Raw genomic sequence first — 15,945 nt, 5'->3', positions numbered from 1 at the left:
TTTAAATTTTCTTTTTTTTTAAATTAGCCAGTTATGATGATGCACACCTGTAGTCCCAGCTACTCGGGAGGCTGAGGTGGGAGGATCCCTTGAGCCCTGCAGTTGGAGGCTGCAGTGAGTTATGATCCCACCACTGCACTCCAGCCTAGGGGTCAGAGAAAGACCCTGCCTCTGAAAAAAAAAAAAGAAGGGCTGGGCATGGTGGCTCATGCCTGTAATCCTAGCACTTTGGGAGGCCACAGAGGGAGGATGGCTTTGAGGCCAGGAGTTTGAGACCAGCCTAGGTGAGACCCCATCACTATAAAAATAATTTAGAAAAGAAAAAATCTGAAAGAAACAGCTCAATAAAGTTGAGAAACTATGTTTACAGATGCATGTAGAAAGTTATTTAATAAAAATATTTCACCATTTAAACTTGGATTCTCCAGAGTGTCATTCAAAATACTCAAATGGAAAGATCAACAAAATTAACGAATAAACAAAGTTTATTGGAGATTATTAAAGAAAAATGATAAAATAAGGCAAGTCCTAGATCAGATTTAAATACAATATTTAGAAAGATGGCTATATAATTTTAGCTAGGAAAATCAGTAAAAGAGAATATCCTTAAAAGTGGGAGGGGTTCATATAACCTTTTAAAACAGCAAGTTGAGGTGTAAAAGCATCATCAACAAAGTATGTATCTTAATCTTTACACAATTGGACAGTGAGGAGTAAAGTGGGGTACTCTACCAATGTCACAGATTTTCAAGTTAGTAAGTCGTAAACTCCTAATGTAGTCATGGGTTAGGATGGTGAAGACAATCTGCAATTACTGGTCAGAGTGAAGTGAAGTGACAGGTCAGATTTTTCAGCATATCAAGTTACTACTTAGGTATGCTTACAAAACTTTGTTAAATAAAGTTGGGTATTGTTAGTAGACCCTTTACTAAATCGTGAGGATAGCTGCCAAAAAAATCAAACAGCTAATTATGTGTTAACTCTCATTTATTTTGGATTGCAGACATACTCTTGCCCTTTATCTATCTAGACAATTCCTTATTACCAGCAGCTGGAATCCAATTGTGCAATTATGGCAACTGGACAGACTTGAGTCATCAGTTATGAGATAGATGACCTTTTAACTGTACTAGCAAACAATTTATAGACTGGGAGATTGTTTTTCGGGAATACTAGTTTAACTGAGACTTTAATTATGGTCCAAGAACTTTTATGAGAAATTCAATTAAAAATTTTGCTTTATAAAATTTTATAGATATATGTTACTAATACTGAGAATGGCTGAATTAAAAGAAAATGAGACTGAACAGTACATTTCCACTGGAAACATAAAGCTCTGAATGCTGTGACTGAATGAACAAAGGAATAGTTCTAAATTTTCTTTTGCAATATAACAAAAAGATTTCAAACTGAAAGACAACATGTTTAACTGAATGACAGATTTAACTACATAGTTTTCATTCTATAAATAAATAACTTGTGAAATATCCCTGAAGTCAGTGGACAAATGGGGAAACCATTATTTTTGTCATATTCTACAATTCTGAGAACTAGGATTAGAAATTCTAGGACTTTAAATCTTTGTGCTACAGAGAACAGTACTATCCACTAAAATCAGGAAGTGGCTTCCTAAATAGTATTCATTCTCTGAGGTCATACTTTTTTTTTAAATTCAAAACACTTAGTAAAGGAAAAGGACACAAGGAAATTCTGATTAAAGTTTTCTCCTGCTCTGTGTGCAATTATACATGCTTTCAAAGTCATTTGCGAGTAAGACCATTTCCTTTGGCGGCTATCTTGTATAAATTAACTTTACAACATATGTTTCTTGAACAGAAACTTTGCACCACCGTCATTATGTTACCTATAGAGACAAAACTACTAACACAAGTAATATAGGCTTACAATTATAACAAAAACCTGTGAGAGGGCATGATAAAATTAAATTTTGATTGCCTTGTTTTATTATTATCACTGCTACTGTCTGCTCACAAATTCTGTGGCCAGAGTCCATTTCAAATCCTTCTAAGAGTCCACTTCATGAGTTAAACCTATACATACAGAACAAAGCAGGTATACTGTAATTTTGAAAAGTAAATCTGTTTTACATAGTACAGCTGGAGGCAGTTTAATATAATCAAAAGTTATAGCTCTAAAAAATATGACAGTAGAATATTAAACCTCAGGTTATGTTAGGTTTGTTAACTCTTGGTTTGCTTTGAGTAATTTTTTTCTTCAAAAGCCACATTCCAAGAAGATGCCTTAAGTATCAACAAGCTACATTTGCAGTACATCAATTCTGTTTAAAGCTATCCAACAATAAGGACACAAGCAGTAAAATATCTGAAGCATGAAACATGTAATGTTGATAACTAATGTTTTAGAACATCAGGAATAAGATTAATGAAGAGCAAAGTAAATCTAAAACAAGGAAAGTGAAGTTACATTTATTAAAAATAAAAATAGTACACAATCTCTGATAACAAAAAAAGCATTTAGAGTCAAATGACATCCAACATACATTGTAACAATGCACATGTATTAATTAAAAAAAAGACCCACGAAATAATTTTTAAAAAACTTTCAAAAGGAAAAAAATATTTTGGCTTCCTTCTGCTAGAGATTCGCCTACAAACCTACCATGTTAGCTAGACCAGTATTCCCTTTCACATGGTCTGTACAACATAGTACTGCACAACGTGAGCAATTACTTTGATGAACATATTGTTTTTGAATACAACTGTTGGTTCTGTATGGATGATCCAGACATAAATCCATGGTTCCATTTCACAAAAATATTCATAGGCTGGAAGAGCAGTGACAACCATTTCCCAAAATCTTCAGTTTTAACAAAAGGCGCAGCATAAACTACTAAATCTAGATGTTTTCACATTATTTTGGATGAGTATCAAGGACTATGTAAAAATTAATGTAAAATCTTAAGTTAGCCAAAACGAGTGTCTCTAAAGATCAAAATTCTTTGCTCTTTTAGCATGGCTGATAAATCTTTTCTGCCTTTGTCACTAATGCTTGTCAAACCAAAGAACTTTGCAAAAGAATATGCACTGCTGAAGGAAGACAGTACCAAAAATACCATACTGAACTTCGGTCTTAAGACACGCACAGTTCCTGTTGGATACTGGACTGTGAAAGTTTATTATCTTCAGTCTTTTCATGTCCTGGGGCATGGCAAGTAGTCTTCCGCTTAAATAACCGAAGACTCAATCGAAGTAATTCATTGTCTACCATTGGGGCATTCGTGTAAGCTTGTTTTATGGTGCCCTATTTGAAGAAAACAAAAACAAACTTTAAAAAAGATGTACATAATTAGTTGACAATAGGAAAGATTAACCTCTACCCAAGATATCAAAGTTATAAGAATATTTCATTTTGGATATTAAATTAAATCAGCTTTATTGGATTTCAAAGCAAAATTAGAAAATGGGTTTGGGCTCAATGAATCTTTGAAAAGAAACTTTTAGAGGGCACCCAGTTTAACCTCTTGCTTAAAGGAGGAATCCTCTCAACAATTTCTGACAGGTAACCAGTTTTTACTTCATCATTTCCAATGACAAAACAAACAAAAAACACACTGCACATTCTGTTGTTGAATGGCACTATTTCTTCCATGTGATGAAATGAAAGCTCTTCTATGGTGCTACACTGTAATTCAATCTTACCTCTACTTGACAATCCTTCGGTTCTACGAAGATAAGTGCCATGAGTTCCCTCCTCACATAGTTTTTCCTTCTGTAAGCCCAACATTCTATTCTATACTCCTTACCAATCTTTCAATGTCCCATAAAAAGTGAGCTCGAGAACTGAATAAATCCTTTAGAAGACAGCTAATCATGCAGTATGCTGAAGAACTTCTACCTCCCTTATACTAAAATGTGTATCTATATTATTGTGACTTAAAGTCACATTAGCATTTTTTGGAAAGTTATTGTCACAGAGAAGGGACCAGGGAATGTTACAAAATACAAAACAAAGAAAAGTGCACACTGAAATCAGGGGGCAAAGGAGAATGACTGTAGTGATTCTGTCAAAGTAATCTTGAACCAGACCTTTAAGTGAGGAAAACTTGATTATCTAGTCAAGACGTGTTTTAAAAAGCGCCTATTCCTCATATTTGTTTCCATTTTAATCTTTGGAGATAAACTCATTCTTCCGTTTTTTAAAAATTGAATCCCGCCTACCCATTGCCCTAAATCTGAGTATTTTTCTTTAATGAAACTTCTCTTTAGGAATGTTACGTAGTCAAAGATAATTCTGTTTTCCTAACTGCCCCTAAGTAAAAAGCTAGAGAAGTTAACCATTTTATCATTACTCTAAACTTTCTAAGCAAAGAATCACACCAACTCTCTTTTTGTCATCCAGGTTGAGTATTCCTCAACTTAAATGCTTTGGACCAGAAATGTTTCAGATTTTGAAATTTTTTTGAATTCTGGAATATTTGTATTACATTTATGTACCCAGTTGAGCATCCCCATCTAAGAATCCAAAATCTGAAATGCTCCAAAGAGCATTTCCTTTGAGGGTCATGTCGATCCTCAGAAAGTTTCAGATTAGGGATACTCAGTCTGTATCACCTATGCCCACTCACCCACCACCCCAAATACAAATCCCAGTTTCTTTTGTTTTTTTTTTTTTGAGACGGAGTCTCGCTCTGTTGCCAGGCTGAAGTGCAGTGGCGCGATCTCGGCTCACTGCAAGCTCCGCCTTCCCGGTTCACGTCATTCTCCTGCCTCAGCCTCCCAAGTAGCTGCGACTACAGGCGCTGGCCACCACACCCGGCTAATTTTTTGTATTTTTAGTGGAGACAGGGTTTCACCGTGTTAGCCAGGATGGTCTCAATCTCCTGATCTCGTGATCTGCCTGCCTTGGCCTCCCAAAGTGCTGGGATTACAGGCGTGAGTCACTGCGCCTGGCCAAAAATCCGTTTCTTAACTTCAAAGAGTCTAAAATGTTTTCATCTTGGGTTTACCAGATTTCATTAACAGATCTCTTCCAAATCTAATTTCTATTTCTTTTACTTCTCAATCTCTTTATTCCTCGCAAATGCTTATATAGGGTCACTTTACTTCCCTTTCTTCCAACTTTGTACATTCTCATAAATAACTACTCTCATAAATATCCTCACCACTCTAAGAAATTTTTTTCCTTGAGTTTCAATTTAAATAAATTTTGTAATATGTTTGCTTGTTGAAAACTTTTCACAAAATCATTTAACAGAAATAGAATATCTTAAACTTTCTTTATTAAAACAAATATTCATTAATACTATTGAAGTAAAATAAAGCCTATTATACTTTTTAATGGCATGCTTCCTTTTACATGTGTAAAAGATTAGGAAACCAAACTCATAAAACATAGGATTGCAATCTCAATTTAAAACAACCAAATGAAAATAAAACAACCAAATGAAAATTCACACTATTCACTTTGTATTTTTTCCAAGGAAATAACAGTACCTTCTCATTTTTAACAAGCTGCTTTCGAATTGCAGAATCTCGTCTGAAGCATAACGCCTTACAACATGGCCCAAGATTACTAAGAAGACTTGCTCTTTCTTCTTTTCGTAGTAATGCGGCCATATTGAGAGCCCCCAATTCATGTTCAAAGAGATTGTCTGCGTCTTTCAAAAAAAAAATAAACATGCATTAAGTTTTACTAAAATAGAAAAGGGTTACCTACTTCTTAACTGAATATTCTACAAATTCTATACTTTATTAAAGTTAGCAACACTGGTGAAAATTATTTCATATTAAAGGCAATATATTCTCTGTGAAGCATCTTCAATATGTAGTTATGTTGGTAGTCTCAAACAAGAATAAATATTCTGATAGCCACTTTAAATTTACTTAAAATATAAGAAAAGCAGACTGTATGTAGATCTCGAGGTAGAGCCCAGGGAATTTTTTTTTTTAATTTTTAAAAATTTATTTATTTATTTATTTTTTGAGACAAAGTCTCTCTCTGTTGCCCAGGCTGGAGTGCAATGGCACAATCTCAGCTCACTGAAACCTCCGCCTCCTGGGTTCAGGCAATTCTTCTGCCTCAGCTTCCCGAGTAGCTGGGATTACAGGCATACACCACCATGCCTGGCTAATTTTTTTTTTTGTATTTTTAGTGAGATGGGGTTTTACCATGTTGGCCAGGCTGGTCTTGAACTCCTGACCTCAAGTGATCTGCCTGCCTTGGCCTCCCAAAGTGCTGGGATTACAGGCATGAATCACTGCCCCCAGCACCAGGGAATTTATTTAAAGAATGTTTTTAAAGGATGTTTTAAAGAAACGCTCAAGTTAAGAATCATTGAACTCTAATTCAGTATACTGCTTACCATCAACTAGTATCAAGATTCAAATGTTATAACAATATTCAAGTCTGTGACCTCTAAAAAAAATAGTTAAGAAAGTGATTAAGTGTCAGACAACCTGCAAATTTTGTCCTAGATTTGGTTACCATAAAAACCTAGGACAATATATTAAATTAAAATCACTTAGTTTTAAGTCACAACATGNAAAAAAAAAAAAAAAAAAAAAAAAAAAAAAAAAAAAAAAAAAAAAAACCCAGAAGAAGGAAAGATATAATAAAATATAAAGAAGTTGGGTTAAAAATAGACACAAAGGAAATCAAAATAACAGAACAGGACCAGTCAGTAATCCAAATAAAGAAGAGTCGGCCAAGAGTATGAAAGACAGCAGGTATTGCCTCTATTCATACAACACGATCAAGCAGGTTACTTTTAGAACCCACAAAGAAAAGCAGTAGACACTTGGGTAAAAACAAAAGACACATTTTACTGAGAACAAAATGGAGCTGCATTACATAGCTGATTTCAATTTTCTGGGCTGCAAAGTGTAAGTATTGAGATTAGATAATTAACAAGAAACCAGTCTTATGTAATATACCTAGTCAATAGGTATGTAACATAAGAAAGGTGTAAATAAATAGAAAAGCTCAAAACTAGTTCTCAAACACTGGAGTCTATCAGGATCAGCTGAGGAGGTGTTTTAAAAACATTCCCTAGGCTCTACCACCAGATTTGCAGAATGAGAATCACCATAGTTGGACTAGAATACCTTAAGGAAAAAAAGGGGCAGTTTTTCAGATGATTCAGATATACCAATGTTTGTACCAACCAATGATATAGTCATATATGCACATGACTAAAAACAAAAACGAAAACATTAACTACCATTCCACTACAGATATAATATAAAAGAAATGCACTGAGCCTATACCCTTCCTTGAAAATTGTTCATTAGCACACATTTCTGTTTATTGGGATCCTTATTTTTGGCTTTCAAAATAGTAGATTACAAAACACACACCTGCAAACCTCCTCAGGGAGTATATAACATAGCTAAATTTCTAGTCTCTTCATAGTTGTGAACTGAGCAGCACCAAATTACTCAAGAAATAGACTAAATGCATTCTTAACAGTTTAGCTCAAAAGAACTTAACCAACAGAGAGTAGAAGGTTAATAGAGGCTGGGAAGGGTAGTAGGGGTGGGAAGTTGGGGGGATGGTTAATGGGTCAAAAAAAAAAAAAAGAATGAATAAGACTTAGTAGTTGATAATACAACAGGGTGACTATAACACCCTGTTGTAAAAACTGTTATTGTCAATAGCAATTTAATTGTACATTTAAAAATAACTAAAAGAGTAACTGGATTGTTTGTAACACAAAGGATAAATGCTTGACGGAACAAATACTCAGTTTTCCATGACATGATTATTAACACACTGCATGTCTGTATCAAAGTATCTCATGTACCCCACAAAGATATACACCTACTACGTACCCATAAAAATTAAAAATTAAAAAAAGAACTTAACCTTAATGCAATTAGAAAACTTAGACAAAAGCAATTTCAATTTCAGAACACTTGTAAGTTTTCTGCTTTAAGCTTTAGTTGTTTCTTTTAAAAATTATATGTGAAGTATGATTATGTTTTCTTTCATGTTGGTACACTTGAATAGACCAAATGGAATAGAAAAATCATTATCAGTTATTTCATAAATATTTACTGAATACCCACTATGTATGTCAGGCACTTTTCTGGGCAATAGCAGAAAATATAGATAGATAATTAGACCCTGGATACGGCAGCAAACAAGACAAAGTCTTTAATCAAGATTCAGTTCTCTAATATAACCACCATAGCAGCAAAAAATAGAAGAGGTCTGATTGTCAAGCCACATCACCCCACCCTTTACAGTGTATATTTTCATTGTTTAGGTTAAGTCATCATTAAGCAAGGGCCGAACTGTATTTCATGGGTAGCAAAATCAAACCAGATTTTAACTTGAAATGCCACTAGCAAAAGTCACAGAAACAAATATCTTTAGAGGTGGGTAAGATTTTAGGGGTTTTATTCCATCACTTTACAAATTAAATTGAGGCTCACAGGAGTTACTTGCTTAAGGTCACAGAACCAACCAAACAAGACAAACAGAGTAGGGCAAGAACTAAGTCTTGGGTCATTTTTCGGTTAATACATGTTCACAATTACAATTTTTATGTATTCTGTACATGTACACTCTAGGTTTACTGGGCTATATTAAAATAAAAACATTTACTGCTTATGCTAATAGATGAAAGGAAGGGCATGAATTCATAAAACTCGTAACACAATTTTTTTCGATAAAATTTAATACTAACTAAACTTTCACGCTCAGGGACATGACATAAAATTGTTAATGTTGTTGCTTTTACCTTTTACCCTTTTTCCTTCTTTTTACCATCTACTCGTCCCTCCCCATTAATAAACTATTAGTAAGTAGCAAAATAAACTAAGGTAGGTACTAGATGAGACAGAGACAGTGAAAACCAAAACCAAACAACCCCCACCACCAGATTCCATAAGCTAGATAATCTGGAATAACTGAAAATTGTTGCAGTAAGGTCAAAAATCAGTATGATATTTTCAAAGTAGCAGTTAATATTTATTGGGTATTACTATATGCCAGGAACTGTTCTAAGTGTTTTGCCTGTAATAACTGATTTGCTCCTAATGACCATAGGAAGTTGGTCGTATGATTATTCCTGACTTACAGATGATGACACTAACACACAGATTAAGTAATAGCTAGTAGGTGGTGCGCCTACCGAAACCCAGATCATCCAGCCTTACAGACCAAGCTCTTAACCACTTTGTGAAAGACTCAACCTACACACCTGCATTTGGGTAGGTGTCTGGGGAAAGGGCTGCCAAAATACCCAATTTCTTTAGACATGAAAAATATGTAGTCTTTTTTCCTGGCTCTATTTCATTTAGCCAAGGGCAAACCACTGAGCACTTTGATATTATAACTTATTGGTTATTTATTTTATTTTATTATTTTTTTGAGACAGGGTCTTGCTCTGTCACTTAGGTTGGAGTGTGGTGGCTCAATCACGGCTCACTGCAGCCTCAATTTCCTGGGCCAGAGCATTCCTGCTGCCTCAACCTCCCTGAGCAGCTGTGACTACAGACATGCTACACCACGCCTGGCCTGTTAATAAGTAATTTTAACACAAAAAGTTCATTGTACTCTTTTTCCAACTTTTCTGTGGGATAACTCTTCTTCTCAAAATAAATTTTAAAGAGAAACTTTGACCATGAGGGTTAAATAATGACTATAAATGATTTCTCAAAAAATAGTTTCTATACAGTGTTAAGCACTACATTAGAACAGATCACAATCCTCTTTAGATGGCATCTTAAATGGTTAACAGACAGTATATAGTTAAAGTAAAATGAAACTACCTTTCGGTTTTTCTAGAAGTCTCTGACATGTTTCTTTGACTTTGGCAAAGAGTTCAGAACCTGCCAACTTTTTAGAAATCCCAACTCTTAGCATAACAGCTCCAGGTGTGAATTTTAAGAGTGCAGCCCCAGGCTCTCGTGGTTCTTTTGGATGCTTTGGCATAAGACCAGACCAATCCACATCTATCACATCTAAGGGATCTGTAAAAAGTTAAAAAGTAAGATTTGTTTTACACCAAGAAATAGCAGTCTTGTTATCTACATAGAAATTTATATAAATCAAGGAAAACACAGAAAACATTAAATGAAAAGTACTTTAAACCAAAAATGTCCTGTTCTTAAAATAAAAGCCTTCCCATATAATATTCAGAATCTAAGGACTCTGACAAATAAAAAACCTTCCCACCAAAAGAAAACAGGTAACCCAACCCACCCAAACGAATAACTCATTTTAACTCTATGGGAGATCCCCAATGAAAGAACTCTATTGACTTCACTCAGATTAGGTCTAATCTTTTGAAACTTGGTACCAGAATCCTTTTAAGGGTTAAATCTAGGAGTACATCTGTTTGCAGTGTGTGTACACATACATTTTAATTTTTAAAAACAACTATTTCATTATGAAATCTCTTTAAGAGTCAGAGAGTGACTATTATTAACACTGAGAGCAAATAATCCATCCACTGAGAAGGAACAGTTGAAGAAATAATGTTCTACTTAGAAATACCTAATACCAGAAAATAACAAAGATAACAATCATACATACCTTCTACATCAGTAGAAAAAATTGCAAAACATAAGAGCAAATTAAAATAAAAATTTCACATTTTATATAATCAAAGAAAAGATCCTCACTGTGATTTAAAAACACTGTTAGTAACGATCAGAAGCTAATTGGAATGATTCAAGAGGAATGTTAAGGGATGTTGCTTCATGGCCTAATCATTAGAGTGAGTTCTGGTAACACGCAAAGTACTGTAAGTCAAAATAATTACCAAATTTAGAAAATTGATAGAGGTATATAGTGTTCAAATATAATTTCAACTACTGTAAATTTTTGGCAGGTTGTTTAAAAAGTTGGCTTATGTCACCACAGTTGCGAAGCTTTGTACCATATGCCTACCATGTAGAAAGAACACTGCTAGACAATCAGTATTTGTTTAGATTCCAAGTCATATAATATGATTCTTAAATTCTGGAAAATAAACTTTAGAATTTGCTATTTTAAATGAGGGCCTTTCTAATTCAGACAATGCCCACTTAAAAATGGGCAGGCGCACAGGCTATACTTTTCATTTTATTGGCCTTTCAACCTTAAGTAAAATATAAAGGGAAAAATTATAAGTGCCTTAGGTCAATTTTTACAGAGTAGAAGGTAAGAATACTCTCATACCACATAACAGGTAACTTTCATGTTTAACCACCTCTGCAAATGGTTACCTGGCATCTTCTCCTCATCCTGTTGGTCCTCCCTCTTTTCTGCATCACCTGCCAGAATTTCATCTAGTTCGTCATCACTGATTGGCTCATATCCTTCTCCAGCAGCAGAGCCTAATGAATGTGTATCATCTAACTTGGACTCGTCATCTCCTGCTAAATAGACAAATTAATTTCAGATCAAAGGCAATGTTAAAGGGAGAGGATGACTAAGTCAAACCAAAAGGTAGAGGGTACACACATTATAACAATGTGAAAACATCTTTTCATCAGAAAACTACATCTCTTAATTATTCAAATACTTGACAGTATCAAAAGAAAACAAAAATAAAATTTAATTAGGTAAATTAAATTTTAACAGCAAGAATACAATCTGTACAGCAATTATCAGAACAGGTTATAAGATCAAATTATGACAAATAAAAGCTACTACTAACATACTAATGTTGATTGTGTGTTGTGTTAATTTTTGATAATTTAAAACTTTAAAACTCAGACAAATCTAACTTCAAAAGATTTTGAAGTTACATTTTCAAATTTTCACAATTTATCTAAAGTAATTTAAAAACTTGCAAACTTATTTAAAAAATTTACTTGAAGCTTATATCTTAGTTCATATTATTTAGCTCATTATATAAACTTTACAGCAGTGAGGTAAAAATACAAGAAGTGCCATTAATTCTCTCTCTACATCTCAATTCCTCCTCCCTATCTCAATGATCTTTTTTCACTGATGAACACAATTTTAGAAGAATGCTTTAATACAATTAAAATAACTTTGTGAGTACCACTAGTGTATGTTCTATTTTTTTATTTTGCCAACTTTTTTCAACCACCTATGCTAAACTTTGTGTCTTGGTGAGTTAGTTGTGAACTTAATCCTAAAATTACAGAATACACTTAACGTTTATAATCACTAGCTAACCATACATTTCACTGAATCTACAATACTAAGTTTCAAAATGTAACCGTATGCTTTATGGGTATGAATTTGCAGCAAATAAAATATAAGAAGTTATGAGACATTTCTAGTCATTCTAGTGATTTTCCATGTTATTAAATTCTATAGCAATCTCCCCATATCCTCACTAAGTCACTTGTAAGGTAACCAATTTTAGTAACTTTGTCATATAAACATACATCTAAACATAAATGCACACAACAGGATTTTTCATTTTTCAAGGTGATCCAACTCATTTTCCTACTTTGAGTAAAAACTTTAAATCACATAGCAAGTGATTCAGCTATACATTTCTATGCTATATTGTCTGTGATCATAACTAGCAAATTATATATTTTAGAGATGAGGGATACTGACTTTAATCACAGAGAGCTATTATAATGATTAATTCAATTATATCCCAGGGTTGTACCTCCATCAGAACCACGCTTCATGATTTGATGCTATTTATACTCAAAATTGAGATGAAAATGTAATATGAAGAGATGAATTTGAAACAGTAAGTGCCTCGAGCAGAGAAGGCTTCATCGAGAAAATAATGTATAAATTGGGACTTGAAGTTTGAGTAAGAAAGATGAGATAAAAGAAAAAGGTCTATCAGGCAATGGTATGAGTGGTACAAAGAAGGGCAGAGAATGGAAAGGCACGAGTCAGCTTGTCTAGTAAATGGGGACTGAAGGGTAAAGAGTAGAAGCATGGAGAGTGAGGTTTCACACAGCTGGGGCTGGCTCTGAGTGGGCCAAAAGGTTGATATGGACTTAGCGTTCCTATTCTAAGACTGGGGAGTACCAGTGGGATTCTAGTCAATCCGACATTAAACACAGTTTCAGGTAGTGTTATTGTTTCATATATTTGTTCTAAACTGCCCTAGAAAATAGGGATTCAGTAATAATTATCTGAATCCCTCTCTGAACTAAGAAGTCATTTCAATTTTTGTAATCTTATTTTTTTAACATCTAAGAAAAGGATGTGATGGTTATTCTTCAACATCTATATGCATTGCATCTAAACAATCTTTTATTTCATTTAGGTTTATGTGAACCAAATCTGCCTTAATGGTACTACTGAGGGGACCACATTAAAAAAAATACATATATATATGTCTCTATCTTACAGGCCTTTTCCTTCTCATATCTACTTCCCCTATAAAAGAATGGAGAATGGAGTCAATCTGCCTATTAGTGGATGCCCTTTCAAAAGAAAATAGTTGTTTCCCATGAAATCTGAAAAGAAAGAAAGCAGTATCACCGAAAAAGAGGTAGCACTCACCTTCCAGACTCTCAGTTCTCTCGGATTTATTTATATCTTCAAATCCCTGCACAGATCCCAGATCTTTATCCATTCTCTCTTTATCCAAGGCTACAGAGTCTCGGGAAGTGCTTTCTAGATCCCTTTCATGTTCACCTTCCAGTTTTGCTTCACAGCGTTTCACAGACTCTATTTGAGAAGTCTCAAAAGTTCTGTCTCTGTCTCTGTCCCTGTCCCTTTCAACAGAATCAGAAATTAGTCTCTCTCTTTCCCTATCCAAGTCTCTCCTTTTGTCTCTTTCTCTCTCTCGTTCTCGTTCTCGCAATCTATCTCGATCCCTGTTGCGTGGCCAATCTTTATCAGCATCTCGGTCCCATTCTCTCTGCCTCGTATCTCTCCTCTCTCTCTCGCGCTCTCTATCGTGTTCATATCGATCTCGCTCTTGAAGCCTGTCTCTGCTATCAAATGACCCAGATCTTGAATGGACCTGTCGATCTGACTCTGGAGAACTTCTTCTTGAACTATGGCTTCTTGAATCCTGGCGATCTAAAATAAATATACCATATACAAAGAGTTATTAGCACACGATAAAATAGAAACAAAATGTTTCATTTCAGGATCCTTTAAAACATAATTTACGTTTTTCCATATTCTATGTAATTTTCTACATTCCATATTCTCTATATGTTCTATATATTTCTATATTCTACATATATATTTCTCTCTATAAATATCCAAATATATGTCATTTTAAGAAAAATTCCTCTCTCAAAGTTCTAATAAATTAAAAAAAGTTTCCTTGTCTATTTCCACTATAACCATAAAATATCTTCCAAGAAGTACATAAAATGATTAGGCATTAATAGAACTAATCACTCCATTATTTGATCTCTTCCTACTCCCCTATCTTATTTTCTGTGGTCAAAAGAGGCAGCCTTGACTACATGAAGAACAGCAGGAAGGTTAAAATCATAAGCATTGATAAGGGACTTGAACACATAAACCCTTCTACCAAGACATACTACTAAAATCCTGATACTAAACTGATTAACACTATTGTATGTATTTCTATTATAATGTTGGTCTTAATGTGATAACAGGTAACATTTTGATGGGGCAGCTAAGCTTTTCTTTAAAAAGTTCCATAAAATTTAAGGCAACATGTAAAGTAACCAATTTAGCATTACTTTAGAATTAAAATATGTATAAAATATACTAACCTATGAAACAGTGACTAGATCATAATTCAATTTTATTACCTGAAGAAGTACTTCGACTGGGTTCTCCACGCTTTAACTGATCAATCCTAGATTTTCTCTCTCCTGTGATTTCCAGGCTTTTTGTTTTTTCTCTATCTCTTGAGCCACTGTGCAGTACTCTCTTTCGACCACTTTGGTCATCTCCACTTCGATGGGCAGAATCATTGGATGGGGAGCGAAGACGACCAGACGTATGACTACGGTTACTTCGATTGCTCCCAAGGCTGCTGCTCCTCTTTTGATCCACAGGTTTGCGATGTGGTGCATCTTCTATAGTCACATGAGGTGCCTCTACTTTTTCCATTCGTGTTCTGTGGCATTTTCTGTGTGAGTCTTCATTGGCAAAAGTATTATTGGTGGTACTGGTGGGGGCGGCAGAGGTGGAAATGGTGATGGCAGATGTGCTGAAAGAGGTGGCGGCAGCAGCTGTAGTGGAAGCAAGAGTTGCAGGCGCAGTTGTAGCAGTGGCAGTAGCCACAGGCGGTGGAGGAGGAAGAAGAGAAGATAGAGGAGAAGGGGTACTACCAGGAGTAGCGGCGGTGGCACTATGCTCTGCTTCTGTCACCTCTGTACGGTCAGGCACATCCTCATCAGACCAGTCACTGAATGCTGTATCTTCTTTTTTCTGGGTGTCCTCTAGAATACCATTCTTACCATTGCACATTTCAACCAATTCCTCTTTAGTTGTTATAGGGGGAGTCCGTGGGCCTCTTTTCTTCTTACTTTGCTGGGCTACTTCTTCATCAGAAATATCAGAATCACCTTTGGATTTTTTACGTTTTTTTTCAATGCTTTTCTTTTTCTGTCCTTTTTTTGGTGAAAATACTTGACCATCTTCAGACGTTGTCTCTATGTTACCCCTCTCTATTCCAATATCATCATCTTTCTTTTTCTTAATTGGTTTCTTTTGGATTTTTGCTTTCTTCTTGTTTTCATCATGAGCTCGATCAGATGTCTCTCGATCTTCGGACTGGTGGTGTCCTATAATGTCCTGTGCACGCATTCTTGAGCTTTCCAGGATTTCTGTCTGTTCTCTCTGTTTATCTACAGAAGAAACTTTCTCCTTGAGTTCCTGTTCTTCATAGCGCCTTGAACTCTCTTTCCTTTCTGGTTTACGGTCCTCCTCTTTCCATCTGCCCTGTCTGTCTTCTGTGAGGTGCGAAGGACTAAGAGAACGAGATTCTTGAGGTCGCACAACTTGGCTCAAGAGTCTGTGTTTTTCATCTATATAAAAGATAAAAGCAATCACACTCTCACCAGGTTAATAACCACTGCATGGCAC

At 35.0% G+C, this 15,945-nt stretch overlaps 1 protein-coding gene across 5 annotated transcripts in view; it reads right to left on the bottom strand.

Moving 5' to 3' along the window:
* Positions 1-467: 467 nt before the first annotated feature.
* The window catches only part of LOC108528945 (zinc finger CCCH domain-containing protein 13), a 102,497-nt gene continuing 87,019 nt past the window's right edge, over positions 468-15,945 (bottom strand). For 4 of the 5 annotated variants that reach the window (XM_017870957.1, XM_017870956.1, XM_017870959.1 and 1 more), the window contains 6 exons: positions 14,664-15,887; positions 13,426-13,950; positions 11,199-11,351; positions 9,759-9,959; positions 5,475-5,638; positions 468-3,282 (listed from right to left, as the gene is read on the bottom strand). In XM_017870957.1, the coding sequence (XP_017726446.1) occupies positions 3,112-3,282; positions 5,475-5,638; positions 9,759-9,959; positions 11,199-11,351; positions 13,426-13,950; positions 14,664-15,887 (2,438 nt within the window). In that variant the 3' untranslated portion in view covers positions 468-3,111. The remainder of the gene's footprint in view (positions 3,283-5,474; positions 5,639-9,758; positions 9,960-11,198; positions 11,352-13,425; positions 13,951-14,663; positions 15,888-15,945) is intronic. The other variant, XM_017870958.1, reaches the window with a different exon arrangement.

The sequence above is a fragment of the Rhinopithecus bieti genome, unplaced genomic scaffold (genome assembly GCF_001698545.2).
Source record: "Rhinopithecus bieti isolate Rb0 unplaced genomic scaffold, ASM169854v2 scaffold_5273, whole genome shotgun sequence".
Lineage (NCBI taxonomy): Eukaryota > Metazoa > Chordata > Mammalia > Primates > Cercopithecidae > Rhinopithecus > Rhinopithecus bieti.
This window is presented reverse-complemented; position numbering and strand designations above follow the sequence as displayed.